This window comes from Acipenser ruthenus, chromosome 26 (genome assembly GCF_902713425.1).
Source record: "Acipenser ruthenus chromosome 26, fAciRut3.2 maternal haplotype, whole genome shotgun sequence".
Lineage (NCBI taxonomy): Eukaryota > Metazoa > Chordata > Actinopteri > Acipenseriformes > Acipenseridae > Acipenser > Acipenser ruthenus.
This window is the reverse complement of record NC_081214.1, coordinates 5,391,548-5,404,334: the sequence shown is the minus strand read 5'-3', so window position 1 is coordinate 5,404,334 and position 12,787 is coordinate 5,391,548. Positions and strand designations below refer to the sequence as shown.

At 40.5% G+C, this 12,787-nt stretch overlaps 1 protein-coding gene across 9 annotated transcripts in view; it reads right to left on the bottom strand.

Moving 5' to 3' along the window:
• LOC117430373 (cytospin-B-like) overlaps window positions 1-12,787 on the bottom strand; it is a 79,917-nt gene that overhangs the window by 30,928 nt on the left and 36,202 nt on the right. For 8 of the 9 annotated variants that reach the window (XM_059001017.1, XM_059001016.1, XM_034050362.3 and 5 more), the window contains 4 exons: window positions 8,365-9,911; window positions 4,190-4,397; window positions 2,994-3,067; window positions 2,217-2,392 (listed from right to left, as the gene is read on the bottom strand). In XM_059001017.1, coding sequence (XP_058857000.1) covers window positions 2,217-2,392; window positions 2,994-3,067; window positions 4,190-4,397; window positions 8,365-9,911 — 2,005 coding nt within the window. Of the gene's footprint in view, window positions 1-376; window positions 461-2,216; window positions 2,393-2,993; window positions 3,068-4,189; window positions 4,398-8,364; window positions 9,912-12,787 lie in introns of all 9 variants that reach the window. The other variant, XM_034902637.2, reaches the window with a different exon arrangement.

Here is a 12,787-nt window from a genome sequence, read left to right as displayed (position 1 = left end):
CCAAACCATGCCATCATTCACATTATAAGCCACCTTCTGTTTCATTTTATTCTCAATGTGCTCACCGAGTTAAGCAACACATTTGAAAAACATGAACATGCTCATTTGTCTTGAGTAAAAGTCACCAGCAATGACAAATACACCCCATGCTTTCCGATTGACCAAGAATGTGAAAATGATTTACAAATCGTAGTGAACACAGTTGCAAAATAAACCCACACACAAAAAAAAGCAGTGTAGCAAACTTTGGCAGCGCACACAAAACACTTGCAATGTAAAAGAGAAGATTTAGCAATACAGATAAATGAAGAACAGAAAGGCTAATGTCACTGATATTTGCATATGAGTGGATGCGTGCAGTAGCTGTAAAACTTACCTCTTTCCATTGAGTAGAGCCATGACAAGAAATCCTTAAAGATGGATCTTGGAGACTTCTTTAGCCGGGGACGTTGCAAACCGACTAATCCATTGTTGAAAAAAAAATAACCGTTCACCAGTCGTTAGCACTAATTAATATACAGTGTAACCTGAATGAGTCGGTCACTAAGCTGAATGTTTGTGGCTTGCGTATTCACTATCTAGGTTAAAGATCTTAGTTTGTATGGTGCACCTTCAGGTAGACTGTACCACCTCCTGGGTCATTTCACCTGGAGAGTCAAGTACACTCCACCCCTTCCAGTTTTCTTGTTGCTGCAAATTATTTCATTCAATGTCACAAAGAACAGGAAAATCCCATTCTTGTTAACACTCAACATCTCTAATGATGAATTCTAGTGTAGAATTCCAGACTAGTTTGAAGTCCCAAAGCATACACTTGTGTTCCTGACAAAGCTCAATCCTTGGCCACTGCACTCTAAGATACATGCATGGAACCTGATTGCTTCAAGATTCACACAGTTCAGTGTTAATATTAAAGTTTTTAGACATAAATATCCTTTTTTTTGTTTCACAATTAGATTGAGTTATTTGAACACTTCATGGAAAGTGGGGGGGGGGGGGGGGGGGTGTACAAAAAATGGGATTATTTGTATTCCCTTACTATACTTTTTTGGAAGTCATTGAATTTTAATTTACCTGCCATATCAATTCCAAATAATTTAAGAAATGGTGCATAAATAGATGCCTGCAATCAATAATTTTAGACACACTCTACATTGTCAAAACGCTGTTGGATAAATCCCTCTGTCTAAGATATAAAAAGGATAATAAGTGCATCAGTCTGTAAATAGATTAGGAGAGTTTTGAAACAGACAGGGCAGATTGGGGAGCCAGACAGAGCAGGGAAGAAAAGAGTCATCACAGGCTACAAAACGGGCTGGACTGCGGGGCCAAGGAAACGACTCTCTTCATTGTGAGAGTACTCCATGTTTTCAAAAGGAGAAAACAACAAAACTAGAAAGAAACACAGTAGGGGTGTGCCAGTACTCATATTCTCTGAGTAATTACCTTTAAGAAATGTGAAGTTGTTGGATATTAATTAAAACGTGCTAATTACGTAAACACAAAACAATGCACAATTCTCTTGTTTGCACAATTATTACGCATCAGTAAATAACAATATGACTTATTTAATACACACTTACTTAGAAATGCATCATCTCTGCAGTGAATTATGGGATTGTAGTCCTAGGCAAGATCAAATCTGATTAAACTCTACAAAGAAATACATATCCCAGTGTCCACAGCAGTAGCTGTTTATATAGTTAGGTTTAAGGAAAGGTCACATTTCCGTGACGAATCAGTTGCATTTGCTTGTTTTGCAACATATTTTCATTGTGAATTCCTGGTTTCAATACAGCAGTTAAAATGTCAGCGCCCAGGAAGAGAGTCAAATTAGCTTCCAATTGGTTTTTAAAACACTCAAAGTGGAAGCTAATTGTAAAGGCAATGGAAGGTCAGCTTTTCTTCTTTTGAAACCAACACATGAATGGATTTATTTAATAGCTGCAGACAAATACTTCTTAAAAGGCAATTACTCGGAAAACACGAATATTGGCACAGAAGGTATTTCATTTAAAGCAGTTTAATTAAGTTACATATTTCTCATTTTGCCAATTGACAGGTTGGTTTCCACTTTTGAAAAAATGTAGTAAATTTACATTTTGGATTTAAAAAACGATTTACAAATCAGCCCCTGTGCGTCTGTGTGTCAGAGTGTTAATAGACAGGAGAGAGCAGCGTGGTGCAGTGTGTGACGGGAGTCCTGCTGAACCGACCTGCTCCCCTGCAGCTCCTGCAGCTCCCGGGCCAGGCTGGCGCTGTGGTCCTGCTCCTCCTGCAGCCTCCTGCGCAGTGCCCTCACCTCCTGCGCAGCCTCGATCTTGATATCGTTCGCCACCACCACCGCTGTCTGCAGGTCAGCCTGGAACCGCCTCCACTCCTCTGCGTCTTCCTGGAACCCAAGACAAAGTGACACTGCTCAGCAATCTCTACCTGAACTCTTTACAGATAACCTGGCAGATCCCCTCAGCCCTGTTAACTGGCTATTTTAAACCGCCGATGAGGATCCTTTTAAAAGTTATTTTACATATTTGCAGATTCTGTCACATTTTTTAAAAAACTGTTTGTATGTGAACTCTATTTATGAGAAGTTGCCCATCCAAGACTTTGAAAAAACAGATATGAAACTTAACATGGTACAGTTATACACACAGGGATCGTTAAGCTTCTGGTGCAGTTTGTTCAAATTTTGATTGACCGACTTCACCAATTTTCTCCTGTTCTGTCAGTATATTGATTGAAAAAAATGACATTTCAAAATATCACCACCAGGTGGCTCTCAAAACCTGCAGTGTGCAACTATGACAACAGACTGATTCAATTATTTAAAAAAAAAAAAAAAACAGCAAACTTAAACGCCCTTGAAATTCTTGAAAAAAAGACAGCTGCAATATTTACATCCTGGAATCTTTTAAAAAACATAATAATAATAATAATAATAATAATAATAATAATAATAATAATAATAATAATAATAATAATGGTCCCAGTACCTTCATCTGTTTGTTTAGTGCCTTCAATCGTTTCTCTAGATCCGCTTTTTGCTCTTCCAATTTCATAACTTGATCTGAAACAGAGAGCAAAGGCATTCATCACTTATACTGCGGGAAGCAACTGCTGTACATTACCCTGCTTCGGACTGGTGGAATAATATTGACTGAGTGATTGCAATGAGGATTGATAATATTTCACCCAAACAGAATGCTCACTAGCACAGGTGCTGTAATGTGTTACTGTAGGTGGCCTGCATTGAACATTAGCCTGCAACCCTAAAAGGTAACAGCACATCATTCTGCATGTCACAGCTTGAGAATGACTAGAACGACTTACATAATATGTCACAATTATAGCTGGGAGACTCCTATACAAAACAGAACAGACAGTGTACATACCATTTACAATGACATGTACAACTAGTCTAGATAAAGGAATATCTAGCTCATGCACTTATGGAACTTGAATGATGTCATACACATGTTTGAAACCAATGTTACTCATATACAACAAATCGCCAGGGGCTTTATCAGCAAGTTATTAATATGTATGGCAGATCAATCAAATGTGTTGCCAGCTTTCACATCTGTTAGGCATTCCCCAGTCCTGCACACACGGCTCTCCTGCAGCCTTTCCTGGAGAATCTATTAATCCACAGTGATACAACCTCGATTTATCTTGAACTTTTTTTTTTTTTTGCATTGACCTATCAGAGTACAGTTGTAAAATGAGGTCGGAGCAATTGTTATGCTGCAGTTGTATGGGGTGAAGACGGGGTCATCATGACTGTTGTGGTTTAGTCATATTGACTACTATTGAAACTCAATTTATTTAAAAAGGGATACTTTATAATATCTACATTTTCCTGATATGTATTTATTAATTTTATGAGAACAGGAGCACAGCTGACTTTTGTCAGGTCTACCATATGACAGTTATCTAACCAATGTATTCGTGTTTGAATCACTGTGTATATAGCATTTTGTATTCATGTTGTTTGAATCACGTTGTATATAGCCATGTGTATTCATGTTGTTTGAATCACTGTGTATATAGCCATGTGTATTCATGTTGTTTGAATTACTGTGCATATAGCCATGTGTATTATTGTTGTTTGAATTACTGTGTATATAGCCATGTGTATTCTTGTTTTTGAATTACTGTGTATATAGCCTCCTGTGTGAAGGGCTCGTACTCTCCAAGTCCATGATGGTCTGGTTGTTATGCAGTTTGACAGCTCGGTGCTGCTCCACCTGGTCTTCCAGCTCGAAGATGGTCTCCTTCAAGTCCTTGATCTCCGAATCCTTCTCGCAGGTCCTCTCCTGCAGCTTGTGGGCACTGCTGCTCAGCTGCTCCCTCTGCTGGTCACAGAGCTGCTGCAGCTGCTGGCGCTCCACCTCCACCTGGAACAACCGGGGTAGGACGCGATGCAAAAAGCATTAGAAATGACACGCTGGTGGGCAGACGTATGCACTTGCATTATGAGATATAATCTAAACTCTAGAGAACATTTAGAGAATCCAGTTTGTAAATGTCATGGAATTTTCTTAACAAGAACACTGAGTTATTAATAGAGGTGTTAGATTCTGTATAATTTCCTAAATGTTTTGGTAGATTAAATATGTGTTTAAACTTTAACCTATTTGGAATGTTGGTGACTTCTCAGATAACTTTTGAGGTGACAACTGTTATCACTGATACAATTCATCTGTGTGGGAATTCAGTTTCTACATCTGCTATCAGCATGCATTTCATTAGGATAGTGTGGTTCAAATTATAGTTGGTCTACTGTACTTAAATACATTTCCATAAAATTGCTGCTAATTTTACCTACAGCAGGAGGTCAAAACAGAGAAAGCCTGATTGTCCAAATGTTTAGCAGAAAACTAAATATATATGTATGTGTCATACTGCAGAAATGGCTCCTCCCACGGGCATTATATAAAGACACATGCTTTCCCATTAATCACAAGTAATGATCTGCACCCAGGGGTTAATGAACTAGCCCTCCGTGCCTCTGAGCCTGGATCGGATTTCAAAAATGAGAAGCCCTTGAAGAATTGCAGGGCTCTGCTAAACAGTCACACACACCAGCAACCAGCAAGCAACACTGTTCTAACTGACACAAAACAATCAGATCAAAAGTCCCCAGTGTGGTCGTAATAGGTGCAGGCTGAATTCAGTGTTGCATCTTAATACCGTCACCATCCGAGTCACTCAAAAAGGACTCCTCAATGCTGGAGCAACTGTGCTAGTTAACCCATTTAATATACTTCTTTCTGTTACAACAGATGCATTTCAGGGAGCTGTTTTTTCAATAGCGGTAGTATTAATTTCCTCCACTTACTTACTGGCTTCATACATAAGCAGAAAATTAAAAGGCTTTCACATGCAATAACCCTCTTTGCTTATGACATTGGTATTAAAACTGCTTCATAGTTTGTTTTTTTTCCCCAGGAATGCTTAGTCAGTAGAGGCATTGCTTTTGCTGACCACATTAGTGCACCAGACTGTTGACAATGTGCTATAGAATGCAGCTGAGTTCACATTCAGGAGACCCAGAGACAGGGCTGGAGTCTCAGGACTAGAAAGAGGCTACACTAGAGCTATTCTGACCCAACTGTTTCCTGATCTTCATTTTAGATTTTTACAATATTCTACTACTTCCCTCTAAAACATGTGAATAACTATTTATTCCATTTCCATTTTTTAAAACAGTAAGCTGCTGAGTTTAATAAAATGATACCTAACACAGCAGCCAGCCTTGTGCTCACTGTGTTTGAGACACGATTTGATTACACATGTCAACTGCACTCGTGCTACGTGAATACAATCTCTGCTTAATTCTGCATTGTTGTTGTGTCACTGTTCCAAACAGAACAACCCTGCAGGCAGGCGTCCAGACAGTCTACAGGGGTCTCTAAAATAATAGCCGTGATTAAGGCGCAGTTTCTCTCTTCTCCTGCCCCTGGCTACACTGCCTCTAAGCTGCTTACTGCCCGTGCAGCCTCCGCTCCTCCAACTTGCACGCCCTGCTCAGTCACTTCCAACAAGCTAGCCGAGTGATGAGAACCATGTGCTGACCCTTCAGTAAGCAGGTTTACATGGGCACAGCCAGTGCATTCTAGCAAGTATGACATTATCCCTTTCTCAACGCTGCCACACCCTTTTAAATACTAACAAGCTGCGTGGAAAAATGAACCTCTCTGAATGGAATAAGACCTATGAAGGTCCACAGGGATGCTGAGCTCACTTCCACTGGCAATCACTACATCCTTTCAACCCGCCAGGACCCCAGTTAAAAGGGATTTTAAGTCCAATTGTTATTTAATTTATTTATTTTTATAAATCTTAACGTCAAAAGTGCTGTGAGGTTCGCCAAAGTGATTTTTGAACCACAGTCGATTTTCTTTTGTTTTGCACTTCTGAAAAATAAATATATGGAAAGATTAATTTCAATATTACACAAGACAGCCATTATAAACAGGGAGAATAACTGTGTTAAACAGGTATTCAAAACAACTGATTTGAAAGCACTGATTTTAAAACAGACTTTTTGGCTTCAGGCAACTATCAGCAGTTTGCCAAGTGTGAGATGAATATTGCCTGAGCAGTGGCTACAGGTTCTGTGTCATCCCTGAAACTTATTTCAGAATCTGCTGCTATAAAATAACATTGCAGAGGCATGGCTGGAACATGGCAAATGTAGACAATGACTCACATGGCAAGCTTTTCCCTAGCCTGGCTGCACGGGTAAACTTGGGACCCAAGTTCCACACGACACAAAGCAACTGATACAAATTTCCACCGAGTCGTAACTTGCTGCCACTTGTCCTGGCACCTCTGAAAATGAGACTTTCATTTAGTTACTGGAAGGGCAGATAAACGGAAATGCAGCATCTAGTTTATAGGGATGCCCAGTCTCTTTTTACAGGGATTAGGTAACTTTGGTGCAAGTCTCTCATCACTTTACCCTTGGATTTTCAGTCACAGTGACAAATACATAAAAATGCCCCCTCCTACAGCATGATGCCACATGATACCATTAAACTGATCTTTGGAAGAGTGTCCCTGAACCCAGCACCACCTCATGCACAGCAATACCTGACCCCCATCCAAGCACTGAACAAATCTCAACCTTGCTTAGCTTCTGAGAGCTGACAAGATCAAACTTCAAGGTGGCTCGTTTCAAAGGTTAGCCTTACGATTGATTTGTGTTGTTGATTATTTTAAATAATGATATTACAATGCTTGACAAGTATCAATTAATCATAAGATTCCACAAACATATTTGTGGTCTGTATACTTAAAAGTTTTTATATATTTATATCCTTATAGAAACCTTAAAAATGTAATTGTTTTTAGCAGCGTGCAATTGTAAAGTTCAACATCAGAGTTCACATCGAAACGAGTTTCTATCTGAACAATGGTGATTGATGAATGGTGAATGCTGAAATGGTGCATGGTGAGGAGAGATCATTCTAGACCCCCATCAGAGAGTCCCTGCTTTGTGCAGAGATATTAGCTGCTGAAGCACATGGTCCTGTTTGTAAAAGTCAGTGTTCTGGCGATCTCTGTATTATTAGCTGCATTCCACGGACAATCTCAAAGATGAACGAACGAATGACAGAAATTAAACAAGACACTTCCTCTCCTGTTCAAATGTGGTTTGGGGTGTTTACCAGATTCGGAAATCAGAGGAAAAAGACATCTGTTTTTTAACCACAACTACCAGGGGAAACTGAAACTCTGACCCAAGAACCTATTGAATAGGAAGAGTACCCCTCCCTGGTAGTCTAAGAATCCTGTTGCACTGCTCCTCAGGCATGTTCTCACAATGAGTCCACATGTCTCTGTATGACCTTTTCCCTACTCTGTGCAACACCCTTGCTTGAGACCTGGAGAACACTACAGGTTCTCCAACAGTATTGAGACAGTCTGCATGTAGTTAAATAATGATGCCACTTGTGCAAACTGTTTTAGACATAGTGCATAGAAAGATTAGAGAAAGCAAAATTGTTTCAACAGTTTGCTTATAGTGGAGTTACCTTACCTACACTAAGATACTGGTCTGCAGTGTGAAATGGTAAATTCAAATGCATTGGCAAAGTATAAAACAACTACAGCATAAGACTAGTGGGAAACCCCTCAACACAATAAGGTAATTGCTCCTGCCTGTAATTGAGTTCTTGGAGTTTTATTATAGTATTAACAGTGATATAATAGTATTGTGTGTTTAGATTTATACATGTATAAACATCTATTCCCTTGATGATTCTTAAACGTAGCCCAGTGCATTTTAAATTTAGATTTACAATAGGTGCATTAAAAAGCAATTGAAATTATAAAAAACAAATCTGGATTGCCAACCTTGTTCAACATTCCCTGCACCCGATCTGCTTCCCCGCTGGCCTGCAGCAGCTCCTGTTTCAGTTCTGTGCAAGCTAGGTCTAACCTCTCCTTCTCTGAGTGCGCAGCCTTCAGCAGGTTCTGTAACTCAGAATTATCACTCGCACTCCGCATCGCTTTCAGCTCCACCACTTTCTGCTTCTCAACATCCAGTTGCACCTTCAGCTTCCCATTTTCCACCTTCAGTGCCTCTGTGATGGCCGTGCAATCCTCAAACCTCCTGGTAACCTTATTGTTGGCCTCTTCCTCTGCCTCTAGCTTTCTTTGAATGTGCTCCTTCTCCTCCTTCAAGCTTTTGATGAGCCCTTGACTTTCCTGGTGCTCCTTCTCCAAAGATCTCAGGCTGCCTGTCAGCTGCTGCTGGATGTCAACCAACTTCTCTCTTTCGAACCTGGAGCTCTCCACCAGCTCGGAATACCTCTGCTCCAGCTCGCTAATCCTTGCAGCTCTGGCTTCGGCCTCCTCGCTCTGGGATTGCTCCTGCAGACGGCTCATCAGGCCCTCGTTCTTCTGGGCCAGGTGCTCCACCCGCTCCCTCTGCTGGCTCAGAGAGCTCTGTAGAAGGGACTTCTCCGTGGCCAGGCGCTCATTCTCGGCAGTCAGCTCCTGCACCACCTGCTGCTGGTCTGAGAGCTCCTGTAAGGTGGCCTGCAGCTCCTCGGCCGTGCTGTGGTGGCTCTCTTCCATCTTCTGGATCTGCTCGGTGAGGCACTCCATAGACAGCTCTCTGGAGTAGTGCGGCGTATTCTGACCGCTAGAGCATTTGCCCTTACCGATACCGCTGCTAACTGAGTAAGTCCTGGATGGGACTATGTTCTCGAACTCAGATGAATCGGGAGAAGGAGTTCCCTTGGTTATATCGCTGCTTGAAGAGGTGGAGTTCTTTAAAGGATTGCAATTGACGGGAGGCCTTGCATTGTCCAGAATGACCCCATTTACTGGATGCTTGGTGGGGCTACCTAAAGAGGCTGGGAAGCTGTTGGTACCGTCGCTGCTTGAGAGAGGTGACAATTCCAGCGTTAAGAGTTTTTCTTTTACACGCTGGTTTTCCTCCCTGAGCAATGCAAGCTCATGCTGGAAAGATCTGTTTTTCTCGCGCAGCATTTTTATCAGGGACTGCAACTCGGCAGGCTGGGTCAACAGACCCTGATCCATCTCCTGATCCAGGCTCTCAGGGGACTCTGCATCTGGCGTCCCTTTGTCTTTGAAGTGCTTCAGCTCAGTGCGCAGCTTGCTGATTTCAAATTCCTTGGCTTTGGCTTCGGCGAGGAGTTCTTTGACCTGACACTCCAGGACCGACTTGTCATTCGCTTCGTTGTCCGCTTTCGTTTTCACGGGGGTGCGGGTGTGCTTGCTCAGTGATGAAATGCTTGAAGTGCTAGTGCTGGGCAGCATTTTCCTAGTGCCAGATGCCCGTAACTGATCCCGTAGTGAAACTCTGTCCCTTGATATGGTGGACGGTATTTCTCTAGGGGCTGGAATCCCAGACCTCTTTGCAGACGGAACTCCTGAAAAAGAAAGTTTATAATCCATGTCAACATTTTTCAAGGTTTTATTTATTGATCCAACTCTGTATAATGACTGCAACAACAGTACAATATTTCACATGATTTGTGGACTTGTTAACCAGACTAGTTTTCATACACCCCCAGATTATGATAGATCAGTATTCTAAAGCAAGTTTCATCTCAACTGGTGCTACCGTTAAGCCGTTAAGTCAACAGCATCTTAAAGGTGTGTCATCCCATCTGGTTTTTAAAATCTCTGGTCATTCTCAAAAAAATATCAACTCAAAAAGAAAATGACAAGAAAAATACATAATAATAATAATAATAATAATAATAATAATAATAATAATTCTGACTCTGACAAGAGTGTCACCTTTTCTATCCGATTACAAGTCAAATTTTGAAAGGCTTTCTAAATTAAACTTGTCAAGAAACTATATTCCTGTTTCTGTGTTCGCTGCACCGTTTCAAGTATTATACAGACATTTGAATGCCAGTAGAACAAAGATGCTTTTTATAAACCAAAATGATTAAGCTATCATTAGAACAAATAAGATTCACCTTTCATATCACTGAATGACAACAGTTGTTCCCTTACCAGAAAGTGCTATTAAATTGATGCACAGTTTCTTTATGCACCATCTCAGAAGTACAAGTAGTAAAATAAACTGAATCTTGTCGTATTGATGGCTCAAGGACTTCTACATTGGTATTTCTGACTTGCAACTGGTGTACTGCTAAACCACTGCTAATACCTCATTCAAAAATGAGCCTGACTACAGTAAGGGGTCACCTGCTCTCGACAGGCTGTATTTCCCAGAACAGATTTCTTTTTTTTTCAGTAAAAAGGTGAATGAACAAGTAACCTTGAATAAGTATCCACCAATGACTTTCAGTCCCCCTGCATGACCGGATAACTCAGGTTTCTCTGTAAAGCCTTGAGTAGTAAAGGTAGTGGAATTAGATCATTTCTTTACTGGTCTGCAAAAAATGAACATGCATATTCGTCTCATTTTAAGAAGGATGTTTTTTTAATTTTTTTTTAGAGCTGGGTAAGAAACATGTCTCTTGTTCTTGAATATTTACTTATTAAATTAAAATCTGGCATTGTATTTATTTAACAGCATATCCCTTTGCTGTAATCGAAACACAACAGCGAGATGGGAACTGACATTTGCCTGGCATTTGCGTGGGCACCATCATGTTTGTGTTCCAGTACTTTCGGAATTCAGTACATTTAGAAAAGTCCCACGTAAACAGTGGTCCGTCAAAGGTTTATTCTTCATTGCGACGCACAGTAATCAGCACATACCACACACACACAGGCTTATTACCACAATGACAATGCCTAGCCACACATAACCATCCACCACAAAGAGCCATTAGCCACACACAAAGGCAGCACAGTACACTGCAGTACAAAGATCAGCAGCACTGTCTGTGAGGGGAGATAGCGGGCATCCAGGCGCGCAGTTCCTGACCCCCACTGCCAGGCCTCTGCTGCTTGTTACACACAGCTGTCAAGTTCAAAATGGAAATCACTCATGAATCGCTACTCCCAGGGCAGCACTCAAAACATCTCCCTGTTGAAACCACACTTTGCGGTGACTGTCGCTTTATTGTACAGGATGAAGAACAGATCTTTTTGTATCCATACCAGTGTACGCTGCTGGGAACATATATTTTAGCGTTGTCAGAATGAACACATTGGAGATGAGTATTGCCTTCGTGTCAATACAGAGTACTAGCATAAGTATGCCAGTTTTGCTAGTGGACTATAAACAAACGGGAGGGTCAAGAATGCCTGTTTCCTGATTCTATTTTTAGCTAAAATATCATATTTGAATTGGCAGGATCTGATTTGCTAATTTTAGAATGGAAAAAGTACTATAACAATGTGCTATTGTCCATACACCCCAGTGTAAGTGCTGGGGTGAGTCGAAATTAGTTGAAATTGTTGTTGGTGCAGAACTCTTTCATGATGAGTATAACTTTTGCGTATTTATTAACTTATAATGTATCTGTTTCAACAGGATTCATCACATGCCTGTGTCCCTTCACTGTAAACAGATAAACAGCTACCACAGTTTGACAGCAGTGCAACATGTTCTGAAGAGACGTAAAAAAAAAAAAAATCTGAAAAAGGCTGGTGTTTACTGAAGTTCTCTGACCTTTTAGCTACAGTAATTAATTCCAAAGCACCAGTCCCCAGACCGGTAATTTAAATTCTAATAAATCAGCTTTTAAACGACTAGCTTATCAGCAATTCCTTTGGAGAGAATTCTCAGAAGAACACCACGTGCTGCCTTGAGTTGGCCTTACACATATTATATCCTTCCTTTTACATCATTATTTACTGGGTTTGTTATATGAAAGTTACTAAAACATGTTATGAGGGGGCTCCCGAGTGGCGCAGGGGTGGTAGCGGTGAGCTGAGCCTAAAAATACAATCGGACATTTCAAATTGGGAGAAAAACAGGGTAAAATCAATTGCCGATTACTAAATTGAAAAAAAAAAAAAAAAACACACACACACACGTACACGTTATGTAACTGTTGTAGCTCACAAAAGAATTTGATTAATCGTACTCTTCCATGACTTACAAAACTATCAACAACAACATTTGAAATGATCCCACATTACAAATGATTGCTTTACAAGTCAAGTAGACCAACATTCTGGCTAATACCTTTTAACAGTGCTTTCTGTCATCATGAACGATGGCATGTCTGGTTATGGATGGAAACAAATTACTAACCTGAACAGTTCTCAATTATAATTATTCATATTTCAATATAATTTTAATCAGTTTTAAGGTATGGTCTATTGCGCAGACAGAGAAGAATTAAAAATGCTAATTAATTTTCGTGGTGAT